Source organism: Corylus avellana, chromosome ca4 (genome assembly GCF_901000735.1).
Source record: "Corylus avellana chromosome ca4, CavTom2PMs-1.0".
Lineage (NCBI taxonomy): Eukaryota > Viridiplantae > Streptophyta > Magnoliopsida > Fagales > Betulaceae > Corylus > Corylus avellana.
The window spans coordinates 25,320,621-25,348,100 of NC_081544.1; the positions used below are offsets into that span (position 1 = coordinate 25,320,621).

The 27,480-nt window shown below is 36.2% G+C and overlaps 2 protein-coding genes and 1 pseudogene across 2 annotated transcripts; 2 read left to right on the forward strand and 1 right to left on the reverse strand.

Moving 5' to 3' along the window:
• Positions 1 to 2,406: 2,406 nt before the first annotated feature.
• Positions 2,407 to 5,589, forward strand: LOC132178277 (uncharacterized; annotated as a pseudogene).
• A 4,443-nt stretch (positions 5,590 to 10,032) lies between these two features.
• Positions 10,033 to 12,231, forward strand: LOC132178687 (uncharacterized). The gene has a single exon (XM_059591189.1). It carries the CDS (start codon positions 10,062 to 10,064, stop codon positions 12,024 to 12,026), a length of 1,965 nt encoding a protein of 654 aa, XP_059447172.1. The 5' UTR covers positions 10,033 to 10,061; the 3' UTR covers positions 12,027 to 12,231.
• A 6,356-nt stretch (positions 12,232 to 18,587) lies between these two features.
• On the reverse strand, positions 18,588 to 19,076 carry LOC132178278 (repetitive proline-rich cell wall protein 1-like). Its single transcript, XM_059590721.1, has one exon. It carries the CDS (start codon positions 19,074 to 19,076, stop codon positions 18,588 to 18,590), a length of 489 nt encoding a protein of 162 aa, XP_059446704.1.
• Between the last annotated feature and the right edge of the window lie 8,404 nt (positions 19,077 to 27,480).

Here is a 27,480-nt window from a genome sequence, read left to right on the forward strand (position 1 = left end):
CACAACCTCACCGCCCGCCGCCGCCTGGTCCCACCGGTGCTGCCCATCTCAAATTGCGCCGCCGCCATGCAGTCCCGACCATCACTGCTCAGATCTAGCGAGAAGAGAGAGAGATGGAGAGAGAGGGAGAGAAAACCCACACAAAGACGAGAAGGGCGGCGTTGGGGTGGTCGGAGAGCCACCCCGTGGCCTGGGGAACACCCCGAGTGAGTATCTCTCGCCCTCTCTCTGTCTCTCTCCGGTTGCTCTGACCGCGGGCCACCCCAAAATGTTGTTGGGGGTGGTCGGCGTGCCACCCCAACAAGATCTGGTGTGGCGCGGGCCACCCCAACAGGATCTGGGGTGGCTCGCGCGGCCACCCCCACCACCAAGGGGGTGGCCCCCTACTCTCTGGGGTGGCCTCACGCCACCCCCAGCGGTGGTTGGGGTGGCCGCGAGGCACTCCAGACAAATCTAGGGTGGCTCCTGCTGCCACCCATGGCTACTGGGGGTGGCTGGTAAGCCACCCCTTCTTGGGTGGTTGCTTCCCCTGACTTGGGACTTCAATTTTTTTTTTATTTTTTATTTTAAAGATTAATAATATTTTAAATTAATAATCAGATGTAGTTGTGTTTATTTTGTAAACTTAAGTTTGATAGGATTGGGGTAGCTGGAAACTTCTTATTGGTGGCAAAAACCTCCTCCTTTTTGCCATGACCGAACAGCAGCTGCTCTCTTGGCTGTTTGGCTGTTCTCAATACCTATAATAAGTACCATTGGATCAAGCAGAATATTCTCCCTCCAGTGAGGAAAAAGGGTGTGCCTGTGGGCCCATTGTCACAATCTGATTCAGATAAGATGGGAACCCAAATCATGAAGAGATTTTATACAAGGAATAACATTAATGCTAGATGTGATAGAATGATTTGACACTAATTGGGCAGTTTATCTGCCATTTTACATTAAATCAGAATGTTTTATATAAGCCCAAAATTTTTCAAGGCACTAGTTAAAACCCGAAGGCTAGTGATCAAGGAAGCTCTTGGGATGTAGTAGATGCGGGGAAATTGGGCTTCAGTTCGTGGCCCACGAAACGGGTGGGCTTTCAAATGTAGTAAAAGTTGCAAATAATGGGCTATTAACGAATTGTTCTTGAATTGTTTGAATGAAAGATTCTGATGAATTCCAAAGAAAAAATTCCTCTCAGTTTTTGGGCTTTTATAGGAAGAAGCCTACGACTAGTACAAGGCCCCAATATTATGCATACCAGTTATGGGCTTCTTGCCACCATCACAGATCGCAAGATAGAGGGCCTTAATTTTTATCTATTTGAAGTTTGAACACCCCCAAATGAATTAATGTAAAATTATCGTGTCAAATAGAATATTATTTCTCCTTTGGTTTGATACGAACTTAGTAGAGAATTAGAGGGTTATGATACTTAGGAAAGCCAAGGATATTTTCGACATTATCGTGACTTTCCTTGTTGCACACGAGTTGAATAACAGACTGGTTGGCCAACATTTATGATTTGCTAATTAATTAGGCCCTTGTTATATGCCATTAATTTCGTATAAACTTAAAAAAGATGGTTAAATTTACTTTATCTCCGAAGTAAGGTTTTTTAATTCGAATTCTAATGTTTAAAAATTAATAATGTACTCTTCTAATATTTCAAAAAATTTCAATTCAAACCCCCAATTACTAATTTTCGTCTAATTGAACAGAAATTAAAAAAAAAAAAAAAAAAAGCATTGAAGATAATTATTAATTACGTATTTTTATAGATTTTCGTCTAATTTGACAAAAATTAGTAACAGAAAGTCTGAATTGAAAGTTTTTGAAACATTAGGGGTAGATTGCCAATTTTTAAATATTAGAGTTTGAATTGAAAAACCCTACAATTTAATGATAGTAAAGTGAATTTAACCCTAAAAAAGAATTTGTTGGATTTTGTTAAAATCTTTCCAAATGCATCCGTATTTGTATGTATATTTCGAATATATTATACTATCAGAGACTCGGAAGTCGGAAGTCGGAAGTCGGAAGTAATAGTAATTCTTTATAGAATATAACAAAAAATATTTCCGCGATATCTCACTTTAATTTTTGATTGCCCACCGGCACGAGCAATATAACCAGTAACCTTGCCTAGTGACCATCAAGAAATAGAGATGAAATCGCCTGCAACCCAACCCATAAACACAAAGCACATTTACCTGCCACGTGGCAAAGAAAATTACCCAACCATAAACACGAGGCGCATATACCTGCCACGTAGCACAAAAAAAAAATTCTCCGAGAAAAGCCAATAGTGTAAGCTATAGGATGTTTACATAAACCACAGGATATAAATTCCCCACAAATAATAGAGATGTTGAGGAAACAACAAAACCTTAAACCCAATGCAACAATGGCCTCTGCTGGATGGCTCCTAGGCCCACCAGCCGTTGGAGATCGCTCTTCCGCACAAAACGCTGCTGTAGGCTCATAGTCTCCCGACTCCACGATTTCCATCTCACCGACGGTTATGCCCATGGAACCCACTATACCATCCACAACCCCACCTTTGAGGGGAAACCACCGATGGGTCTGACGGAGAACTCCTCCCCGGCGTTTTTCTCGACCGGAAACCCCTGCCTGGACTTCTTCTTTCACGTGGTGCCGGATACCCAGTCGCAGGATCTGATCCAACGGCTCCAACTGGCCTGGGCCCACAACTCCCTGACCACCCTGAAACTGATTTTCAATCTGAGGGGTGTGAGAGGCATCGGGAAGTTCGATAAAGAAGGGTTTTACACCGCTGCTTTTTGGCTCTACAAAACCCACCCTAAAACCCTGGCTCTCAATGTCAAGGCACTTGCCGATTTTTGGTATCTCAAAGACTTGCCCGAGATTCTCTATCGGCTTCTTGAAGGCCCCAATGTCCGAGTACCTGCAAAGGTAGCCTCATTGAAGAGGAAAACGACGAAAAGAATTTCACTCTGCAGAAGGTGAATGTTTTTCGGGAAAAAGAATTCTGATAAATTTAAGAGAGAAGGTAGTATGGGGAAGAGGATGGTCACTTCGGAGGATGACAAGCAAAGGATATTGGAGTGTGTGGATAAGGAGAAAGCTAGGGAATTGAGGAAAGAGAGGGAGATTTCTAAGGCTGCTAAGGCTTTGGATAGGTATAACAACAACTCTGATTACCGGTTCCTTTTTGATTCTGTTAGCGATGTGTTCGCAGAGCTTTTGAAATTGGATTTGGCTTTCTTGAGTCGTGGGGAGGTTGGTAAGATTAGTTTTGCTAGGAAATAGTGTCCGACGATTGATTCGTCGTACGATTAGTCGTTGTTGATCTGCGAAGGGATTGCAAGGCGGATTTTCCCGAGAGAGTGTGAGAAAGAGTATGAGGAAATCGAGGAGGTGTATTATGTGGACAAGGTTAGAGATAGGTTGCGGAAACAAGTTCTTGGTCCATTGCATAAGGCATTGGAGCTGCGGGAGGTCTACATGAACACCAATAAGTGGAGCGCGTTGCCGTATAAGAGGGTTCCTTCGGTAGCCATGAATACTTACAAGGAGCTGTTTACGAAGCACGACAAGGAGAGGTTTGAGGAATATCTTGAGAAAGCCATTGAGAGTAGGACGGCAAAGATTGCCGCTGGGGCATTGCTTCTCCACCAGATTATCTAGTCCCTGAATGATGGGGATGGTGGGAAGGTGGTGGAGCTTCAGTGGGAAAGAATGGTAGGTGATGTTGCCAAGAAAGGGAAGCTCAAGAATTGCATTGTGGTTTGTGATGTTTTCTCGAGTATGGATGGAACTCCGATGGAGGTGGTGTTGGGGCTTTTAGTTTCGGAGCTCAGTGAAGAGCCTTGGAAGGGGAAAGTGATCATGTTTAGTTCGAATCCAGAGCTTCACTTTATTAAAGGAGATACTCTTCTTGCCAAGACTCAAGTCATAAGGACGATGCAGTGGAAGCATTGTGTTGAAATATATATAGAATATAAAATACTAAAATATGAAAGAGAAAGAAAAGAGAGTGGAAGCGGAGAGAGACGTATGGGCTACATCCTGTATATTCACTATATCAAACAATATTACATAACTCTCTTTTTATAGAGAGACAATGAGTAGTGATAAAAAAACTCTAAAGCAGATCTAAGTTAATTAAGGAAGAAAATAAACCTTACAAGGAAATATAATACCAGAGAATAATATTCTAACATAAAGAGAAATAACTTATTAAGAAAAATATTAATAAACCTAATTTAGAAAATATAAAATATTCCAACATCCTACCTCAAACTCAAGGTGTAAGCTTGAGTTTGGAAAAGATAATAAATTAAAGTCATTCAAAGTTGATGGTTGGATCTAGACAATGCCAACGAGAAAGGCTAAAAGTGATGGTTGAAGAAATATTGGAGAGCGGAGACAAGCCACTAAAAGAATTTGGTTTAGGGCCAAACCGCAACTGACAATGATGGTCGGAGAATGAAAACTAGCCGTTAATCCTGTGAAGGGCCAAACCACATTGTGCTAGGATTCGCCAACAAGAAAGACGAGAAAGGCTGAAAGTGACGGCCGGAGAAATATCGGAGAATGGAGACAAGCCGTTAAAAGAATCGGGTGAAGGGCCAAGCCGCAATTGTAAATGAGGCTGGACAATGGAAACTAGCTGTTAAAAAAAAAAAAAAAATCCTATAAATGGCCAAACTGCATTGTGCCAAGATTCGCCAATGAATAAAGCCGTGGATCACAACAAAATTGGAAGTTCGTCATAAGAGAATTAATGCTAGAAAACACCAATGTCATAAGACTTTTATTGAAAGCCACAAACAGAAACGTGACTTTGATACCATGTTGAAATATATATAGAATATAAAATACTAAAATATGAAAGAGAAAGAAAAGAGAGAAGAAGCGGAGAGAGACGTATGGGCTACAAAGAGAAGAGAGCGGAAGCGAAGAGAGATGTATGGGCTACATCTTGTATATTCACTGTATCAAACAATATTACATAACTCTCTATTTATAGAGAGACAATGAGTAGTGATCAAGAAACCCTAAAGTTGATCTAAGCTAATTAAGGAAGAAAATCAACCTTACAAAGAAATATAATAACAGAGAATAATATTCTAACATAAAGAAAAATAACTTATTAAGGAAAATATTAATAAACCTAATTTAGAAAATATAAAATATTCCAACACTTTGAAAAAGTTTTTGATCAAATCTTGCAAGTTGTGGTTGAGGGCAAGCTGACCAAAGACCAAATGATCAAGAGGGTGTTTGTTTTCAATGATATGGATTTTGATAATGTGTCTGGTCTGGCCCAGTTTGGGCAGCGTCATTATTACGCCAGGTATGGGCACAATTTGAACATATGGGAAACAAATTATGAAGTTATTCAGAGGAGGTTCTGGGAGAAAGGATACAAGAGGGTGTCGGAGATTGTTTTTTGGAACCTTAGGCATCCGTCTACATGCAATTCCGGTGGTTAAGAGGCAGAGTGGGGTGGCACTTGTGAGTGGGTTTTCAAAGAATATGTTGAATATGTTCTTGGATGGTGCGATTACGAATCCTGAGGATGTGATGGAATTAGCATTCTCTGGTGAAGAATAGAATAAACTTGCTGTGTATGATTGATACATAGATTGAGTCAGCTTCAGCTTTTGCAGGCCGATTCGCTCATGGCATTTTCTTTTATGTTGCTTTTCTTTCTTTGCCTTGGGATCAAGTTCTCTAACGGAATCTTCGAAGTTAATGCCTTCCACTACATATATATATATATAGACTTTAAAAATATGTTCTAATGGAGGAAATTCTAATGGAAGCTAGGGAAGACGCTATTCTTAATAATATGTTTGAGTTCGGTTGGTGCGTATTTATGTTCAAGAATTTGCTACCTCAACGATTTTCTTCATGGCTAAGTTGTGAAGGGACTTCTTGTTCAGCAATGAGGTTCTTGCAAAATAAAAGCAAGGTTAGATGGTTTTCGGTTGATGCCGAAAACTCTCCAATACTTCTTTATTTTTGGATAAAAAAGACAAGCCGCTCGCGAGTGAGCTCGGGCTCGGCTCGCATAAGCTCGGCTTATGCTCGACTCAAATATTAAATGAAGCATTTTGTGAACATAAATCCTGGCTTGAATATTAAACGAAGCTAGCTCGGTTCGACTCGGCTAAGCTCGTCAGCGGCTCGTATAAAGTTCAAATTGGTAGTTATTCACATAATTCCTCATATTAATATTAAAAATTGATTTTTCTTTTTCTTTTTTTCTAATAGCATCATTTTATTATAAAATGATGCATATCATCTCTCTTCAAAACCAAATGCCTTGCTATATTGATTCGAGCTCTATAGTCCGCTAGCCAGACTAAGCAAATGCTCATATGCAAGCTCGCTTCTTGAGCCGTTTAAGAATACGTGAAGTTTAAATTTATAATAAAAAAATAAATTAATAAATTAAATTAAATATAAGAGCTCAAGCTCGATTTTTTTGCTAGTCCTTAGGCTCGGCTCGGCTCGAGCTCGAGTAAAATTTAAATAAGCCGAGCCCAAACAAGGGAAGCTCGCTCAAACTCGGCTCGTTTACACCCCTACCCACCACACTTATTTTCTTGGTAACTATTATATTTATTTAATGCCCACAGCACCCCAACGCCGCCCGCCACGTTCCCTTCTAACCACCACGAGCTGGCGTGTGAATCTCTTGTGTCGGTGCGTGAGATTCACTTGCCGGAGTGTCTTTCTCACGCTCCGGTCAATACGTTCTCCCTCCGGTGTTTCGGCCGCTGTTGATGTTCTTCAGTCGTTTTTGTTGTTATTTTGTATTTAGTATTTTGTATTATTTATTTATTTTTTTGTATTTTCAGTAATTTTGTTGTATTTTGTTTTGGGTTTATGGGTCCGTTTGAGATTGTGGTTTCAATAATCGTTATTTTAAAAATTGCATTTTTGAAATTGTTACTTTTTAAAATCGCAAAGGCATTTGGTAAAATATGTTAAAAAAGTTTTTTTTTTTTTTAATCAAATATTTTTATGTGAAATAGTGATTTTGGTTTAAATTCGCGATTTTTCAAATAGCACCTCCTAACCTGCTTATAGAACTCGCATTTTTTTTTTCTTCCTATTTTAAATTAAGTGCTTAATTTTTAAATTTCAATGTCAAACGGCTTAAGTTTTGCGATATATTTTAAAAACACATATTATTCTTGCAAAATCACAATCCCAAACTCAATCTATCACTACAAAAAAAAAAAAAAAAAAAGGTTTTTGTTAACTAATTGTTTCTAACGTGTCACGCATATTGACACGTCAGAAACCTTTTTTGACGTGTGTCAAAGGTTAATAAGGCGAGTGTAAAAAATTCCAATTTTTTGACATGCCAATTTTGACACGTCAAAAATTACTGACGTGTCAGAAATTAGCACGTAGTTTTTTTTTTTTTTTTTTTTGACGTGACAGTTTCACCATGTCAATAATTTATGAACTTGTCAAAAAGTGGCACGTAAAAAAAATTATTGACGTGTTAGTTTTAAAAAAATATTTAAAAAAATCATAATTTTTTTTTTTAAAAAAAATTTCCATAGTTTTTTTTTTTTTTTTCAATTATCATAAAAAATCATGTTTATCATCAAAAATCCAGTTGCAACTTAAAACCCATATAAATCCCTGAAAATGTTGAACACCCATATATATCTAACTATTGAAGGAAAATTCCCAAAATCTAATCATGAATTCACTACACAAGTACTCTGATCTCAAAACATCATGTAGAAATTCCTAAAATACTTTAAACCCCCAAATAATGTGGAAGAACAAATCTAAAAGTGGCTTAGCAAATTTAACTAGAACAAAAAAAAAAACTTCTATATAAGAGACTAATAGATCTAAAATAACTCAAATTCAAGCATTTATACCTTAAAATCCCCAAATATTTAGACCCCTTCCCTTCTCTCTCCATTTCTCTTTCTTCTTTTCACCTTTTCTCCTCTTCTCTTGCAGGTTCCTTCTCTTCTTTTCTTTTATTTTGTTTAAGCTACAAACAAGGGAGGTGGGCGTGAGAAGAAGAAGAAAAAAAAAAGAATGTATATATATAAAAGTGAGAACCGAAAGACAAGTAGAAAGAAGGAATTTGGGAGAAGAAATTAGTTGAAAGGAGAAGGAGAAAGGAAAGAAAATAAGGAAGAGATCTCATCTAGAAGAGGAAAAGAAAAAGAAAGCAAAAAAATGACTACTTATTTGAAAAGGAAGGCTGTGGGCGCATGTAGGAGGAGACAGAAAAAGAGGAGGGAAAAGGATAGAAAAAAAAAAGGGGTTCAGTTGGTCTCGCGCCTTCTCGATGAGGTTTCTTGATGTGTATACCGTAGATATGTCAATAAATTATTGACGTGTCACATGTGGCACGTCAAGAAAGTCATCATATAATTAAAACATTACATAATTTTTATTATTAATTAATAATCATATATATTTTGTTACCTAATATTAATTATTTCCAAATAAATTAAAGAATACAAATTAAGAGTGCGTGCGCAGACACACACACACACACACATATATATATATATATAAAATAAAAGCATTGCATAATTTTTATTATTAATTAATAACCATATATATTTTGTTACCTACTATTAATTAATAACTATAAATGAAAGAATATAAAGCATATATATATAATAACTATATACAGTGAAAGCATTGCATATAAGAGACAAGAGCATTAACTAGTTTTATAAAATTTTAATGGGTTTGAATATATCTCTTAATATATGATGAGATATACCCATTATACATATACCAATTAAATTTTGTTACTTAATATAGGTACAAATAATTAATATTATTAATTAATTAATTTTTGACTTGTGAAATAATGGCACGTCAATAATTATTGACATGCGGAAATGCGCCACATCAATAAAGTTTTTATTGACGTGTCACTGTAGCCATGTCAAGAATTATCGACGTAACAAAAGTGTGTTACTGTTTGTCACGTCAAAAAACACCATGTTTTTTGTAATGTTTGTTTTCCTGTATTTTGTTCATATATGGTGGTGGAGACTTCTGTTCTCATCTTTATGTTGATGCCTCTCTTCTCTTTAGTCCTAGACTCGGACTTGGACAATGCATTTATCATTTCAGTTACTTTTGGGTGGCTATTGGCTGTTGTTGTTTCTATGTGGGGGTTCAGATAAATTTGCTTTAATTTGTGCCCATTTTGCTTCTGTAACTGCCTCGTGCGACCCTTTAAGAGGATCGAGTCACTTGGTTGACCAATTTCTTAACCTTTGTATGTTTTTCTACATTGTTTTATTTCATTTTGGGTATGTTGTTGAGGAGCATACCCTTTTTTGGATATTTGGTTCCCCAATTCTCTCATCCTTTCGAATCAAGAGTGATAAGGATTATTCCTTATAACCATTTTCCTTATTCAATTAGGAAAAAAAAAAAAAAAAAACCCACAACACATAATAGTGTCAATAGTTTTTATGAAAAATATTTTACATCCAAAAAATGGTTTGTATCAAAATAAATGAGAAATTTTTTACTATGAAACAAGCAAAAGATATTTATTTCTTTATTTTAATTGCATGTAAGGCTAAAATCTTAATTTGATTTCAAAGCATGAATGGTAGATCCATTTAATGAACGCCAAAATTGAAAGAACGCCCCAAATCCTACAATGGCATTTAAATTAAATTAATTAATAGATTATTATGGTATTGGTTATAACTTATTGGTGAAGTAATAGCTTTACCTTTTTTTTATTCTTTTTGACAAAAAGAAATTGAAAATTCTATTCATATCACGTGGCACGTCATTTACGAACGTATAAACGTGTCCAACAAGAAAATGAGATCCTGTCGCGTATAACTAACTCCAAGAGACGAAGTAACACTCGCCAATAACCACTCGCCACGTACAACGAAAAATCAATCTGAAGAAAAAAACAAAACGTGTTAATGAGCAGTTTGAGGAAACGTGTGAATACCCATATGCCTAACCACAGGGAATTAGACTCCCGCGATACTCTTCAGTTTTATAATGAGAGTCTGCGGAACCTCCACAGCGCAAACCTAAAACAAATGGCATCTGCTGGACGTCTCATAGGCCCACCAGACGCACGAAACATCGCCGACTCCGCCACCGAAATGGCCGCCATAGCCTTCCAAATCCACACATGCAACCCACCGACCTGCGATGATGCCCACAAAACGCACGCTGGAAGACCGCCTATGGGTCTGACGGAAAACCTCTCCCCGACGTTTTTGTCCACCGGAAACGCCTGCCTGGACTTCTTCTTCCAAGTGGTGCCCGATACCCCTACGGAGGATCTGATCCGACGGCTCCAACTGGCGTGGGCCCACGATGCACTGACCACCCTGAAACTTATATTCAATCTGAGGGGTGTGAGAGGCACTGGAAAGTCTGATAAACAAGGGTTCTACAACTCCGCCCTTTGGCTCCACAAAGCCCACCCCAAAACCCTCGCTCTCAACATCAGGGCTCTCGCCGATTTCGGGTACCTGAAGGACTTGCCCGAGATTCTTTATAGGCTCCTTGAAGGACCCGAGGTCCGCAAACTCGCAAAGCAAGCCTGGAAGGAAAGGAGGGGAATGAAAATGTTTTCCCGGAAGAGGAATGCGAATTCCTGGAAATTTAAGAGAGGAAGTGAGGGATACAGTGGGGTTGTTTCAGAGACAGAGGAGGAGGAGCAGGAGCAGGAGGAGGAGGAGGAGGAGGAGGGTATATTGGAGGAGAGCCGGAGCAGTGGGGTAGGTGATAAGGAGAAGGCCAGGGTTTCCAAGGCTACTAAGGCTTTGTATTGGTATAACAACGATTCGGATTATCGGTTTCTCTTCGATTGTGTTTGCGATGTGTTTGCGGAGCTTTTGAAATTGGACTTGGCGTTTTTGGGTAGTGGGGAGGTTGGTAAAATTAGTCTTGCTGGGAAATGGTGCCCGACCATCGATTCGTCGTACGACAGGTCATTGTTGATCTGCGAAGGGATTGCAAGGCGGGTTTTCCCGATAGAGGGTGAGAAAGAGTATGAGGAAATCGAAGAGGCGCATTATGTGTACAGGGTTAGAGATAGATTGCGGAAACAAGTTCTTGGTCCATTGCATAAGGCATTGCAGTTGCCGGAGGTCTACATGAGCGCCAATGAGTGGAATGCCTTGCCGTATAACAGGGTTGCTTCGGTGGCAATGAAGACTTACAAGGGGCTGTTTACGAAGCACGATAAGGAGAGGTTTGGGGAATATCTTGAGAAGGTGAAGAGTGGGAAGGCGAAGATTGCTGCTGGGGCATTGCTTCCCCACGAGATTATCCAGTCCCTGAATGATGGGGATGGTGGGAAGGTGGCGGAGCTTCAGTGGGAAAGAATGGTTGGTGATGTTGCCAAGAAAGGGAAGCTTAAGAATTGCATTGCGGTTTGTGATGTTTCTGGGAGTATGAATGGAATTCCGATGGAGGTGTGCGTGGCGCTGGGGCTTTTAGTTTCGGAGCTCAGTGAAGAGCCGTGGAAGGGGAAAGTGATCACGTTTAGTGCAAATCCTCAGCTTCACTTGATTAAAGGAGATACTCTTCTTGCCAAGACTGAATTCATAAGAATGATGGAGTGGGGTGGTAACACAGACTTTCAGAAAGTTTTTGATCAAATCTTGAATGTTGCAGTTGAGGGCAAGTTGACAGAAGACCAACTGATCAAGAGGGTATTTGTTTTCAGTGATATGGAATTTGATCAGGCGTCTCATTGTTATGATTATGGGCATGGTAGGGAGAATTCATGGAAAACAGATTATGAAGTGATACAGAGAAAGTTCCAGGAGAAAGGATACAACAGGGTGCCGGAAATTGTGTTTTGGAACCTTAGGCACTCCCCGTCGACTCCAGTGCCTGCGAGTCAGAGTGGGGTGGCGCTTGTGAGTGGGTTTTCCAAGAATTTGTTGACTTTGTTCTTGGAGGAAGGTGGGATCGTAAATCCTGAGGCTGTGATGAGATTAGCAATCTCTGGTGAAGAGTACAAGAAACTTGTTGTGTATGATTGATCTGTCGCCGGTGTCAGGAACCTGTGGTTGTGAATGTTTATATTTTCTCCTTTTGAATTCTATGTTTCCTTGAAAAATGCCTTTCACAAATGTAGGTGGATTGCTCCATATATGCAAGCTCTATGTGTGTATAGCCATGAGCCATCTAGTGCAAAATTTGATATTAAGGCTGCCATTTTGTAGAACTGAAAGACAATTTACTTTTGTGGTTTGCTGTTGATCAAGGGTTTTAGAGCATGCCTTATCTTTTGCATACGTTCTTAGAGTTACCGTTGTTCTTCCGAGTTTTGCAGATTGCAAAGGCTCTGTTCCTCCTTACATGGACAGTTTTATGATTAAGGCTACGTAACAACTAATAAAATAAAGCTAAGCTATATAAAATATACTTTTCACATGATTTTTTTATGTCCATTGAATAACATGAAAATAATAATAAAAGCAGAGTCTAATTCAACTTTTTGCTAGCAAAGTGTGTGCTTGGCACTATATTCAATGATTGCATTAGTCGAGTTTTCTCTGGCAAGGGCGAAATGCAGTGGTCTACTTGGCCCTGTTTGTCGATGGCCTTATAATGGTACTGTAATCTTTTTTTAAGAAATAAGTATTTGATTGGTTTTAGTGAAAATGTTTTGTGGAGAAAAGTAAATAAATATATTTTATATAGAAAAATGTAAAAAAAAATTTTCTAGTGATTTTTTAATTTAAATAATAATAATAAAAATAATTGATGTGGAATAAAAAGTAGAGATATTGAGATTAATTTTAAGTGAATTTTTTTTTTTGGGATTGAGGGAGGCCCTGAAACAGTACCGTTTCATTCGCAAACACACCCCTTGAGTCAGTAGACCCTATTCTGTCCCCGCTGCTGTCAGCTGCCCTGCCGTCCACCGATGCGGCTGTTTATATGTATTTTTTTATTTTTATTTTTTATTTTGTTGTTGTCCTTTTATTTTTATGCTCAGATTCGGTCTAGTTTCGTGCTGGCTGTGCTGCTACGTTTTGCTGCTGTAGTTAAGGGAGGTCTCTTGTCTTCTGCTGTGACGCTGTCTCAGGAGAAATTCCTACAGCAGCACATCTTTAGATTGGATTGTTGTTTTTTTCTATTTCTGTTGTTATTTGGTTTATTTGTAGTGCATTTTTATAGTGCAAGTTGTGTACACTACAAAAAAATTTGTGTTTAATGAGCCTCTTTTAACTTTGTATTTGAAAGTATTTTTAACTGCTCTCTTATTCTCTATTTTATTCGGATCAAGAATGTGAAATATCTCCTTAAGTAACCCGTTCCTTAATAAAAAAAAAAAACCATCATAATCAGTTGGTTTGATCGATGGCCGTGCCACCCATAAGCAAACTTCACCGTCTGGGTAAAAAACCAAATAGTGCTAATTCCCGCGTTACTTTCTTCCCTTCTCAAATGGTTACGAGTAGCTAGCAGAGCCAGAATTTTTAAAAATTGTTGGACTGTTTGACAATATTTTTTAGGGACTTTCTTCATTTTCAAAAATCAGAACAAATTCAACACATCTCCACATGAACATGGATGATCATGGTAACAAAGCAAGTTGGGTGGATTAATGCTACAAGTTATTTTTGTATCACTCTAAAAATAATGTGATTTTTAAAATCATTATTAAGTTTGTGATCGATTATTATTAAAGTTTTATCAAATGATGATTTTAAAAGCTATTTTATTTATAGAGCGACACAAAAATAGTACAAAAATGACTTATAGAATTAGTGGGTTCAAAGTATTATTTTGCATCAAGTCTCCAAAGCCAAATGATTCCAATGTGACAAAAATAAATAAAAAAATGTACTTTCTTTCTCTCTCGTCACTTTTCTTTTTCTTTTTGTCCGTCTTCAACTTCTCCAGAAAGTCTTTTATGGTTCTTTAATGGGGTTCTGAATGAAGCAGATCCAGATCCATAATTGGATGATTTTCTTCTTCGATTTCGTCCTTTTCTTCTCTATTTTTGTCAGTCTGCGATTTTGTTTTTGTTTGTGATTTTGTCCGTCTGCGATTTCGTCTGTCTACGAGTATCTATCTCTCGTTTTCGTTTGTGATTTCGTTAATTTGCTAGTGCTCTTTCGACAAGGCACTCAAAAAGGCGACATAGAAGCAAGATGACGATCGTGGATTATTGTTGGAAGGAAAAGAAAAGTAAAGAAGTCGTATGGAGAAGTGTGAGAGGAAAATAATTTTATGAATATACTAAAGCTTCGGATTGGTATAGTTAAACCCAGTACATTTGGTTGCATAGCGATCCTAATGTTTATCGTGGTTGGAGTGCGATTTCAATAAGTGCAGTTTTAAAAATCATGTTTTTAAAAATTGTGTTTTTGAAATCGTTACTTTTTAAAATCGCATAAGGGTTTGGTAAAACATGTTAAGAAATATATATATATATATATATATATATATATATTTTTATTATTTTTATTTTTATCAATTGGGTGTTTGGATAATATTAGCATATAATTGCAGCATGACCAAATAAGTAAATATTGCGCCAAATATTATTTTAAGCGAAATCGTAATTTTGGTTTAAATTCACATTTTTTCAAATAAGCACCCCCTATAGTCAGCTTATAGAAATCACGGATTTTTCCACGATTTAAAATTTGCGTTTTTAAAATCGCAATCCCAAACACTCTAAAATTGCGATTTGCTTTAAAAACGCAGATTATTTTTTTAAAAACGCACTGCCAAACGGACCCTTAGGGACTTTGTAGTGGGTGACTTTTTTGACATTTTTCCTAAGGGTTCGTTTGAGATTGCGGTTTCAATATGTGTGATTGTAAAAATTGCGTTTTTGAAATCGTTAATTTTAAAATCGTAAAGGCATTTCGTAAAACATGTTAAAAAATAATTTTTAATCAAATATTTGTTATATGAAATCGTGATTTTGGTTTAAATTCACGCTTTTTCAAATAAGCATTCCCTAACCTTCTTATAGAAGTCGTAGAATTTTTTTCCTATTTTAGATTAAGTACTTTTTAAATCGCAATGTCAAACGCTTACCTTTTGCGATATCTTTTAAAAACATAGATGATTTTTATGAAATCGCAAACTAACATGCACCATAAGTTTAGGGAACAGAATATCAAAAATTGTTTAAGGTTCAACTTGAAAATTGGTTATAAGGGAGCCGCTGTTACCTAAGGTTCAACTGACTCTAAGAGACGCATGGGGTGGGGGGCGGGCGGGGACTAATTAGCTAGCAAAAATGTAAAACGTTTGTAAGTATTATTAATTATTCACAAAAATAATTAAAAGTACGTTTTTTTCTATTTTAATTATTCACTTTTTTAGAACATTCCCAACAGCCTCACTATTTTAACGATCTATTTTCACTATTTCATTTAATTATTTTTTTTCAAACATTTGTTTATTATTTCTTTAACTATTAAATGAGGAGAGAGAAATAGAAAAGAAAAATAGGGAAAGAAAAACAAATTTTTTATTAATTTGGTAAGTGAATAGTACTCACCATTTATAGTGAATACTGTTCGCTCACTATTTTTGGGGTCAAATTGGTGAAGCTGAAAATGAAAGTTTTAAGACTTTTTCACCATATTGGCTCATCAAAATAACCAAAAAAATGGTTTTGGTAAGGTTGCAAATAGTGCTCAGATAGTTTTGAACCATATTTCTTAATTTACTCAATAGCATAAACCCATATATCAAATAAATTTAGAAATTCATTAAGTTAATTTAGTCCTTATAAATTGGAACATGTTGAATTTTTATTCTCATAGATGTAGTTTAAATCCAAATGATTTATAAAGGAAAAACAAAAAAAAAAAATTATGGAAAACAACATTTATGATCACCGTTGAAATGTAATTATTAAGGCGGACCCCAATGTCGACACTAATGATAATCATCATTAAATTATCTGCATCGACATGATCATTAGCGTCCAACATGTTGCCACTAAAGACCAATAACTGCGACATTTGAACTTTTAGTGTTGACAAAAAGTCTATGCTAATTATTATTATTATTATTATTACTATTTTGTAGTGGTACCAACTTTTGTCACGTGGATAATGTCATAAGCCTTTCTCACTAAAACTAATGGTACATGATTTTCTGGATGCATATAGTATTATATGGGTTGAAAGGTGGCCATCGTTCCTCTTGAATGGGGCTAGCTAGCTTATGGTATAGTCGATCCCTCGGGAGATATTTTTCATCGTTAATCAAATCAATTAGGCTTAATTACCTCATTAATTAATTAAATAACATGCCTGATACATGTAAATCAGCTTAATTCGTTAATGTAAATTATCATGCCAGTACAATAACACAATTTCTTCACCATCAGTTCACTTACTTCCAAGTTACCAAAAACATATTTTCAGAGCACCAAACATACTGCCGTATCATCAAGGGTGGTGGCAATAGCCTAAGAAAATTTTCAAGTGGTTAAGTAAGTACTAGGGTGTGGGTTCGAATCTTCGCAATGGAGAATCTACATGCCTAATTAGTATAAATCACATTGGTTCCCATTGATGTCCTGGTGGGGCGGATGGTTAAGCTATTGCTCGGCTGGTCTTGAGGGTGCGTCTACAGTTTTCACTGTCTAGGTCCCTTTTGAGCAGTTCCCCGCAGGTTGGTGCTACTATGTTCATGCCCAGATAGAATAGCCATAATTAGTTTCCCTTTCCAACCTTTTTAATTAGAAAGAAAAAAATGTACTGCCGTACAGGATATCAAAACGCATGCGTGTAGATTACTTTTGATCTCCATGAATAAATTGTTGGAAAATGACTTGGTGGGCCCCTTTTATTCCATGGTTGCAACTTTGTGGCTTTTCTCCAGCAGCCATGTCTTGCCTTATTTTTATTTCATGGACAGGGGTTGCCCCCCTCACCCCCCAATAGTTCCACTTACTCATGGTAGAATTCCTTTGGATCTCTTGGTTGCCTACCCTCCCCACTAATGGGGGCCAAATATTTTCCAAGAGAACAGGGCACAACTCACACCGGCGTGATCCTTTTTTAACTCTTATTATTTGGAAAAATGCACTGTTTAAATCTATCTTTTGTTTATCAAAACTAACTTTTAATTAATGCAAAGCGTCTCATTTAACAAAAAATGAACACTCATTGTTTCTGAACTAACGCGCCACTTTTACAAAAACTAAAGCTTGACATGAATTACGAGGGTTTAAATTAAACGTACGGCGTAGACTGTATGGAGCTACACTCTTAACAAACAAACACCGTTTTTCTTTGTTGTTGCAAAATAGTAATTTTTTGACTACTTGTGTTTTGTGACTTTTGTTAAAGTTTCATTCTTCAGAGACTAAGCCATTCAACAATTCACAATTTGATTTCTTTTCTTACAATATCTCTTTCAACTTCAAGCTTTCAACAATTTAAATTAATTGTTGGTATGCAATCAAAATTTATCATTGATTAAGCTTTTATATTTATGAGTATATATATTCATATAATTATTTATATAATGTTTTTAAATTAATTATTTATGACTATATATATATAAGTTTTGTTATATAGTTTAATTGTATGAAATATATATTTGTAGCTAACTGAAACTAATTCTAAATGAGCTCGTATTGATCGAGCACGAGTCAAATTTGTTCAATTTTTTTTTTTTTCATTCACAAAAAGAAAAAAAAATAAAAAAATAAAAAATTGCCCCCTCTAAACCAAAGTCTTGGCTCCGCTACTGTTCATGGAGAAGTAATTTCTTTCCTTCACTGTGAAGCTTAACCCACTTAGCCATATGTATTGAAGACTTGTCATATTCAATTAATTTGTTAGAGGGCAGCAGCTTCCATCGCAGCCGGCCATCTTTAGGGACATAAGAGATTTTTCTCTTTTGTAATAAATTCTCTTTTATGTGACTACTATGTGAGTGTGAGCTTAATTGGTTGTATTGGGGATTTTGGGTTTGAGTGGTTTATTTATACTAGTATTTGTACTCCACATTTTGTTAGTGAGTTTCTCTTCGATCGGCTCTGCCAGTGAATATAGGCTTGTTAAGCAGAATCACTTAAATTTTGGTGTCTTGTGTGACTGGTTGTTATTTTCTATTATGTTATTTTTTCTACTTCATTTGTTATCCTATAATTATTTTTTCTCAATAAAAATACCTTTTAAGTCAAAGTATTTATTGGATACCAAAACATAAAGTTAGTAAATTTAGAGAGTTAGATGAAAATGCACTAAAACGGTACTTAATTATTGGTCATGTCTGTGAACCAAAATTTTCATATGCACGCGGAGAAACCACAGTAATTTCTTGAGCTTAATTAGCGCAGTATTGCAAACCAGAAATTAAGCATACACATAATAAAAGGAAGAACTATATATATTATAGAATGAGGCTTCTAGCTGCTGGAGGCAGTCGCTTCTTTACATTAGAGAAACTAGGATATGCTCATGGGCCAATAGCTAGAGCTTGTCTCACTTAATTAAGCTAATGGCATATGATTTTCTGGATGCACAGTATGAGTTGGCAACTCAACTGCTCTTATTTATAGCACGCATATATATAATTAATTTTATCATTTTCATATAAATTGATCAGTTTGGATGGACAGGTGGTGGGGGCTTGTAGGGCGGCTTGTAGTAGGGTGGCTTGTAGTGTGGGGGCTTCTTTCTGGGGGATATCGGTGGATTCTTATATGGTAGCGGCGGCGGCAGAGGAAACACCTTTCGTGGTGGCTTCACCGGCTTGTATGGGATTTCGACATTTTCCACCGGAGGGTGTCCTGGGTAGTGTCCATAAGGTGGTACTGGTGGCTTCTTTTTATAAGGCGGTGGTCGTACCACTATAGGAGGTTTGTAAGTTGGTGGCTTCTTAAGTGGAGGAGGCTTGTGCACTGGTGGTGGATACTTAAATGGAGGACGGCTGTACACCGGTGGTGGCTTCACGAGTGGAGGGGACTTGTAAATGGGAGCAGGTGGCTTATGCTCATGTTTGGGAGGTTTGTAGTAATCAGCAAGAGCTGAGGTGGCGAGAGCCACCAGGCCAAGGAGCAAGTAGAGTGGCAAGTATATTGCAGAAGACATTTTTTGATGGCGCAATTCAAAATAGCAAGAATGGACACCTTTTTATACTGGTTTGATGCCTTAATACGCTGTATACGTGTCAAAAGATGGCTCATTTTGTTCCACACAGTAGAAGAAACCAAAGTAAGAGGTTCACACTTCACATCTCCTCCTAGTACGATTCATTAATGAGTTAGGTATTGCTTGGTTTCATTGAGCCGTAATGTTGGAAAATTGGTGCCAATAATATTGTTTGATCCGATGGAGGTTTGCTCCTTAGAAAAGTACAAGGATTGATCAAATGAATGGTTTCCCTTTAAAGTCGAAGGAGGAAAGCGGAAAAAAAGAAAGAAAGTAGCCAATATTGGAAACTTTACTCAAAGGACAAATTTTGGCATGTGCTTGGACCATTTAAAGGCATTATGCATGGAAAAGAGAGTAGGGGACCAGGGGAAATTGAAATGCCGCATGGGACTCATTCGGTATGCATCAACATATATATTGGCAAATTTGTGGAGAATTTTCTCTATCACATCGTTTTATAGTAGCTTTAATCATCAGAATAACTGTTAAACTCGTTATAAGGTATCCGGCCAATAGAAAAAAGGCAGATTGGCATTTTTTTAGGGTAATTAATATGCAAATTGGTTGCTTCAAAAGATCAAATATAAAGGAATTCCAAACAAATATAAGAGAGATTCAAAATAAACAAAAATGAGGCTTCCTCTACCATTATCCTAACCTCACTAATTATCGTTTAAAACATAAAAAAACATAACTTGTAATTTATTTTTTCAATGCCTAGCATATATTAATTTATTTAGTTGTCCTCAACGAGTCTTCATATTTTGAAATTGCTATATATATAATAATCATTCATCCACTCATCATTTGGGCTAGCTTAATTATTAGAATGGTAGCAAAAAAATGAGAATCTATTTGCAGATTTGTTAAACCAACCTTGACATGAGTTCATTTCCAACTTGATTGAGACTAATTAATAGAATTATTGTTCTCCAAAATCTTAACCTTAGTATAATTGATACAATTAATATATTCAAAGAACAATCATATATAGGAAAAGTAACGTACTTAAAAGACCACTATCAGTACGTCACTTTTGATTATTTGAAAACAGACAGTTTACGAAAACACATTTTATAATTCCAAATGCACTTTGCTTTAATAGTTACATTTTATAAATTTTTGGGAAAACTTCACTTTGGCCCCATAAACTTCCACTTATTTCGACAAGCCCTCCTAAACTTTTAAAACTCTCACTTTGGACCCCTAAACTTTTAATTTCTATCACTTTGGACCTATCTGTTAGTTTTCAACGTTAAACTCAAACGGAATGAATTTTTATGCCCATTATACCCTCAATCGGAAACTACACCGTTTTGGGCCCCAAAACTACAGCACCCACCCCAGCCTAAAACAACACTGTTTTGGGCATTAAAATTATTATTATTATTATTATTATTATTATTATTTAAAAAAAGGCAAAATGTTAATTTTTTTTTTTAAAAAAAGAAAAACCGGGGTGGCAGGACCACCCCATTTTTGGCCAAGGGGGTGGTTGAACCACCTCAATGGCCAAGGGGATGGTCCGGCCACCCCCAAAAGGCCAAAAAAAAAAGGGGGGAATGAGTTTTTGGGCTTTTGGGGGTGGCCGAACCACCCCCAAGGGCCTAGGCCACCCCCTTCGGCCAGTATGGGTGTGGCCGAAACCACCCCAGGCCCTTGGGGGTGGTCCGGCCACCCCCAAAACCCATTTTGTCTTTTTTTTTTTTTTTGGGATGACCAGACCACCCGTTTGCCATGGTGATGGCTCTAGCCACCTCGATTTTTTTATTTGTTTTTATTTGCCTTTTTTTTTAAAAAAAAAAATAATAATAAAAAAAAAAATTAGATGCCCAAAACGGTGTCGTTTTGGGCTGGAGTGGGTTCTGTAGTTTTGGGTATTTTCGAAATTTCAAGTGAACTATGTGAGGGTATAATGGGCATAAAAATACAAACTGTTTGAGTTTAACGTTGAAAACTAACAGAGGGGTCCTAAGTGAGAGCAAATCAAAGTTCAGAGGTCCAAAGTGAGTATTTTGAAAGTTCAAGGAGGATTTGTCAAAATGGATGAAAGTTCAGGGGGCAAAGTGAAGTTTTCCCTAAACTTTTTTTTTTTGTTCGAAGTTTGATTAATTCCTGATTGGTGAAATGATATCTATAGAAATTAGCAATCATTCTTCAAGACTATTATAGAGTGGCAAATATGCAGAAAACATTTTTTTATGGCGAAAAATAACTAGACTGGACACCTTTTTATACTGGTTTGATGAGGGCCTGCTCAATAAATTTTGAGCGCGATGGGTAATTAAGAGCACTTATATATATATTTTTTTAAAAAAAAAATTTGAATGAAGACTAATCTTATTCAAATAATTCTGAAAAAACAAATAGACATATAGAGTCAAAGACTCTAAAACATCAAAGAGCATAGGACTCTAAACAATAAGAGTAGATTGCTCTAAAATAACAATATCATGGATAAATTCTGGGATTTCATCCATCCAAATTCTAGAGACACCACCACTCTTAGCTACCTTTGCCAACCGTGCACCGCTTCATTAGCTTCTCTTCTTACATGGTCCACTTTCCAGCTTTTGAAGCCTAGCAAAATAGTTTGGATATCTTCATGAATTTGGCCATAACTGCACCATGGGGATCCCCTATTAATTGCTTGGACTACAATTTTTGAATCCCCTCCAGATAAATATTTTGTAAGCCCAAATCACGACAAAACTTCAAAGCACATCGAGCTCCCATAGCCTCCCCAACCGTGGGATCTGGACAACCCTCTAAGAATTGGCATGAGGCTGCACACCTGCCCCATAAAGTCCCTGACAATAACACCTACGCCCATTCTATTTGAACCCACTTTCACAGCCACGTCCCAATATAAGAGCACTTATATTGGGCTCAATTGCTGGTCAAAATAGCTAAAAGTTTATTTTGAGCAAAAAATTATTTAAAAAAAAAAAAAACTCAACATCTTATTAGCAAAAGTAGTTAAGGATTTGCTAAGTATGGTAGCTAATTACAATGCATACTTTATATTAATAAAAAAAATTAATTTGATTCTCGCTTATGTGGGAATAGTGAAAATGGATAAAGAAATAATATTTTAAATTAAATAGTGTAAGTAAATAGTTAAAATAGAAAAAAACAAAAAACAAAAAAAAGTGTTCTTTTATTAAATATTTGCTAAGCCGGATGCAAATGCTCTAAATTTCTATATCCAAGTTTTTATAACATCTCACTTTCAATTGATAATGTGGTAATCATTTCATCTTTCTTTTGACATTGTTGATCTTAAATAGGATTTTAAGAACTGCTTGAAAGAATTAGACTTGAAGAAAAAAATAAAGAGAAAATTGAAATTTATAAAGAGTGATTTGTAACATAATGGAACATGATGTCAAAAAATGTAGGACGTTGAAGAGTACTTATCTACGTTGTTGTTGTTGTTGTTTTTTTTTTTTTTTTTTTGGGGACATTGAAGAGTTATCTACGACGTTGTTTTTGTTTTTTTGTTTTTTGTTTTTTGTTTTTTTTTTTTTTTGTACTGAGAGTTATCTCTATATTTAATTATATATGTTTTGCAAAATGCAAACAATCGAAATTTATGTATTTTGAAGGTTTTCCATATTCTTTTCGGCATGTAATTGAGATTAACGTTAGAGCGCATTGGAGACAATGATTTTTCATGTTCTAGTAACAATTTAATTGAAATTGATGGTTCCACATTGTAGAAAGTTATGCATGTTGGATTTTTACGAATGTGAAAATGGAAAAGTAAATAAGTGAACATTCCAAGAATTTTTATACGTTGAAAAATTTATGATGTTGGGGACCTTAATTATTAACTTTCATGGAAAGTCTATTCTCTATGAACTTCAATTGTACACTTAGAAATGGAATGATTACATGTTTGGATCTAAGGAATAGGATTCCTTCCAGTCTATTTTGGACTGAAGAATATTCAATTAATGGTCATGATCTCTTAAAGAGATCCTAAGGCCATAAATAGGACATCTGTCCCATTAATAAAAAAAAGGGGTTAAATACTAAATACCCATGGGGTTTTGTTGCTTTATTTTTTCTCCCCTAGGGGTTTGATTTTTATCACATGAGGTCCCTGTAGTTTTGATAATAGACCAAATTAATTCTCTGTCAGTTGACCGTTAGTTGACTTAGCAGAAATTCACATGGACCAATCAAATGTTGACATGTTGCACATACTTAATTTTTTTTTAAATTAAAAAATAATGTATTTAAAAAAAAAAAAAAAAAATTGAGGGTGGCTCTTGGCCATTTAGGGGTGGCTCGGCCACCCCCTTTGGCCATGGGGGTGGCTAGACCACCCCCATCTGGTCGGATGGGGGTGGCTCTTGGTGCCCAAGGGGGTGGCCGAAACCACTCCAGTGGGTACTGAGGGTGGCTTGGGCACCCCCATGGAGCCTAGGGGGTGGCCGAAACTAAAAGAAAAGAAAAGAAAAAAAATCATTTGGCCCTTGGGGGTGGTCGGACTAAGGGCCATGTGGTGGTCCGGCCACCCCTGGCCGGCCATTGGGATGGCTCTCAAGCCACCCCCAGCTAAAATTAGGTGGTTCAGCCACCCTCTTATGGCCAAGATGGGGTGGCCAGCCATCCCTTATTTTTCTATTTTTTTTTTTTTTAATTTAAAATATAGTTTTTTTTTTTAAAAAAAGAAAAAAATTTGTAGTGGGACATGTGTCCTATTTGTAGCTTTAGAATTTCTAAGAAGAAATTTCAGCCATGAACTAAATATTCACTGGTCCATTATGGACTAGAGATGATCCTATTCCCTAGATCCAACAAATTGTACACTTAATGAATAAATGATTCTCACATGCTAATAGATTTGACAATTTATTAAACCAATTTGTAGCTAATTTTTGTCTTTTTTATTTTATTTTTTATTTTTTTGTATAATTATTATTGTTATTATCGTGCACAACAATAATAAATATATGAAACCGAAAAGAGAGATCAAGAGAGAGTCGAGACACAAATTTATATAATTTGGCAGTAGCCTAGCTTAGACGACGGCCTAAGTTGCACTGAGGATTGGGTTAAGCTGGCCCTAGGTTTGATGCCTTTATTAGCAGTAGACGTGTGTGTCAAAAGATGGTCCAATTTTTTTTTTTTTTTTTTTTTTTTTTTTTTCTGATTTGGTATGATTCATTAATGTGATAGGTACCATTGTAAAGATGAAAGTATTAATTGGTGCAATGTTAGATGGAGAATGGAGCGGTGGAGCCGATCGATGGAGCACAAGAATTGATCAGATGCATGGTATTCCAAACATCTAAAGTCGCAAAGGAGGTAATTAGTGGAAGCAGCTGTTGGAAACTTTACTCGGAGAACAAATTTTGACATGTAAGTTGACCATATTAAGGCACTATGCATGATGAAGAGAGAGTAGGGGATTATTGCACTAAAAAATAAATAAATAAATAGCCACTTTCACTATAAATGCGTGGAATTAAGCAGCCATTAAACACTAGTAAAAAAGGTTCCTGACGTTTGATTCTTGGCACATGATAAGGGTTAGGAATCCGGCCAGTGTCGGCAAAATAATAACATTGCGTATAAGTTATAACCTACACCAGGCTATTCCAGCGTAATTATTTTTACTTTTTTGCGCCAGGAATGTTTTCTGATCACTCCCCCACTATAGATTAATTATAGTATTTCAGCCCTATTTCCCATCAGGGAATTTAGAAGCTGAGTTTAAACATTGGCCGGGGCTGCTTGGTTAAAGTAAAAAAAAGCAAAAGATGGCGTAGAAAAGTTTTAAAGAAAAAAAAAGGTTATTCCTTGAATTAGCTAGGTAACTTCAATCTATACAATGCGGAGACAAATTCCAGGGAGAAATGCATACATGCAGTTAATGTATATATAATTAGGAAAAAAAAAATGCATATATATATATATATATATATATATGTGTGTGTGTGTGTGTGAAGAGAAATACATCCAAATATGACAACTGAAGATTATGACATAAATGTTGTGGTGTTGGAGCTTTGCTTTGTCCTTATCATTATCAGGTTGTTGTCGTTTAGGATAGCGTCGATCACCGATATTTTAGCTCCTAGCTATTGACAACCAGCTACTTTAATTGATTTAATTGATATTTCGCAATTTTGCACAGAGAAGGACTTCAAGAGCACTAAAGTAATCGTTGCATATTCTGTATCTGTAGTAATGATCATGCAGGTCATTAAATGTTATGTTAATATCTCTCCTGCATTTGTTTTTATTTAATAGGTTTTCTGTCAGCTCTATCTTTGCAAGTACAGTTAATTTCCATTATTGTTCGTCACACGTTTCTGGTTGGTGTGTGTCGGTTCTAAAATCTCTCATCTTCTAAAATCTTCTTTTCTTCAGTACTATCAACTATACTAGCATCCAACGCCACCTCCTCTGCGAAATAACTTTTACCCTTTGATTGTTGCCAACTTGCTTCCTCATTTGAATGATTAGCTACTATACACTGTTAGTTGTTAGAATATGTTTTGGAAATTGACTTTATTGGGTTACTAAATATCTTATTGATTTTAGGAAATAAATTATTATTTTGATTTATTTTGAGTGCTTATAAATTATTTTTTTATACTACATAGAGTTATTTATAATTTAGGCCAACTATCAAGATCAATTTTACATTTATTCCAATTATAAAGAACAAAACCCGCACGTAGTAGTGTCATAGAAAGACTCAATTTTCATACTCCTAAAATCATTCACAAACGAGAAAGTAATACTCTATTCTGGAAAAAAAATCGAAAATTAAAAACTTAAAAGTGAAAAATCTCAGTGACGTGTCGAGTTGATCTTCTGTCACATTTTTCTTTTTTTTTCATTGTCTTTGTTGTTGGTTTTAATATCATTGTTGTAGTCATGCCATGTTTTTCTGAGGTTAATGCAGTGGCAACCATTTGTTTTTTCTCCCTCATTTACCTTTAATTTTTCAATTTTTTTTTTCTTCTTCTTAATTCTTTTCTAATTGATGCTTTTGCAACCTAAATTAATAAATTAATCCTATTATTTATGCCCATTTATCACATCACGTCCCATGTAAAATAGTTGTGAAAAGTAATATATATTACTCAACTTCATTCAGCTTTCAACTCCTAGCCAATGACATGGAAGTTAGGTTTCGACTGTCGACTGAGGTGCATCATTTGCTGTTTGGAACGATAGGAGATTTAGGTTGGATCCCATGCGATCCCTTAACAGTTAACATAATGATTACTAAAGTTGAAGCATTGAAAAAAAAAAAGGAGGGGACCATGACAATAAAATCTTTGAGATTGTGTTGCAATTTTCTTGTAAATTAAATGCATGTACGTCTCCTCGATCCATGTTGGTTTCAAACTTGAAAGCCACATTAATGGAGAGGCATTCACTATTTTGAATCGCACCCTTATTACTAGTTCATCATCATCATCATCACTATCCTGATCGAGGACAAGTTTTCTAGATTTTCATTTATTATTCAATTTGTCCATTTAGCAAGTCTTGAGCTATAACATCGATGTTCCTCGGTGTTCACGCAATCTGGTTCACAGTGATCATTTGATAACACTAACACTAGAGGCTCACTAGAAGTAGAACAATCACTTATTAATTTTGCTTTAAAATTGACAACAAATTAGTCACATGGCGCAGATTGTCAAGTTTCACAACCAATAAAATATCCTGAAATTTTTAAGCGATATTCTGGCCCGGTTTTGAGCATATCTTACTCTTAAATCATTTTATTTAAATTATCATTTATTTTAAAAGTTTTAATTGATAAAAAAAACTGTTAATTTAATCATTTAATTATCATAGTTTCTTAGTATTAACTAACCTAGTTCATGTTTTTTGCCTTAGTTAATCTTTTTGAGATTTGGCAAACAGGATAGAGGAAGATAAATAGTTATGTATATATATATATGTCATCATTTCATTACTAATTAAATGTGACGTGTCTATTTTTTCTGTCCACCAACCAAATCTCCATGCAGCAAAAACAAAACCAATTTTCTTAATTGAGCTTAATTAGAAGGTACTATTATGTGAAAAAACACAAACGCATTGGTGAAAAGAAACATAGATTATGGATAGCCATAAAATACTGACGATGGCACTCACTGAATGCTTTAAATTAGAAAATTCGGATGTGCTCATCAGACAGTTACAAGCAGAACAACCTGGCCTGCAACAACTAATGACCTGAGAAAACCTTATTACTAGTAATTAATGCTTGATACAAGGAAGCTTGCATACTGAGTAGCGATCATCAGCTCTTATTTCTATTGGTTATGCGTCGAAGGCTTGCGGTGCAAACTAGGCA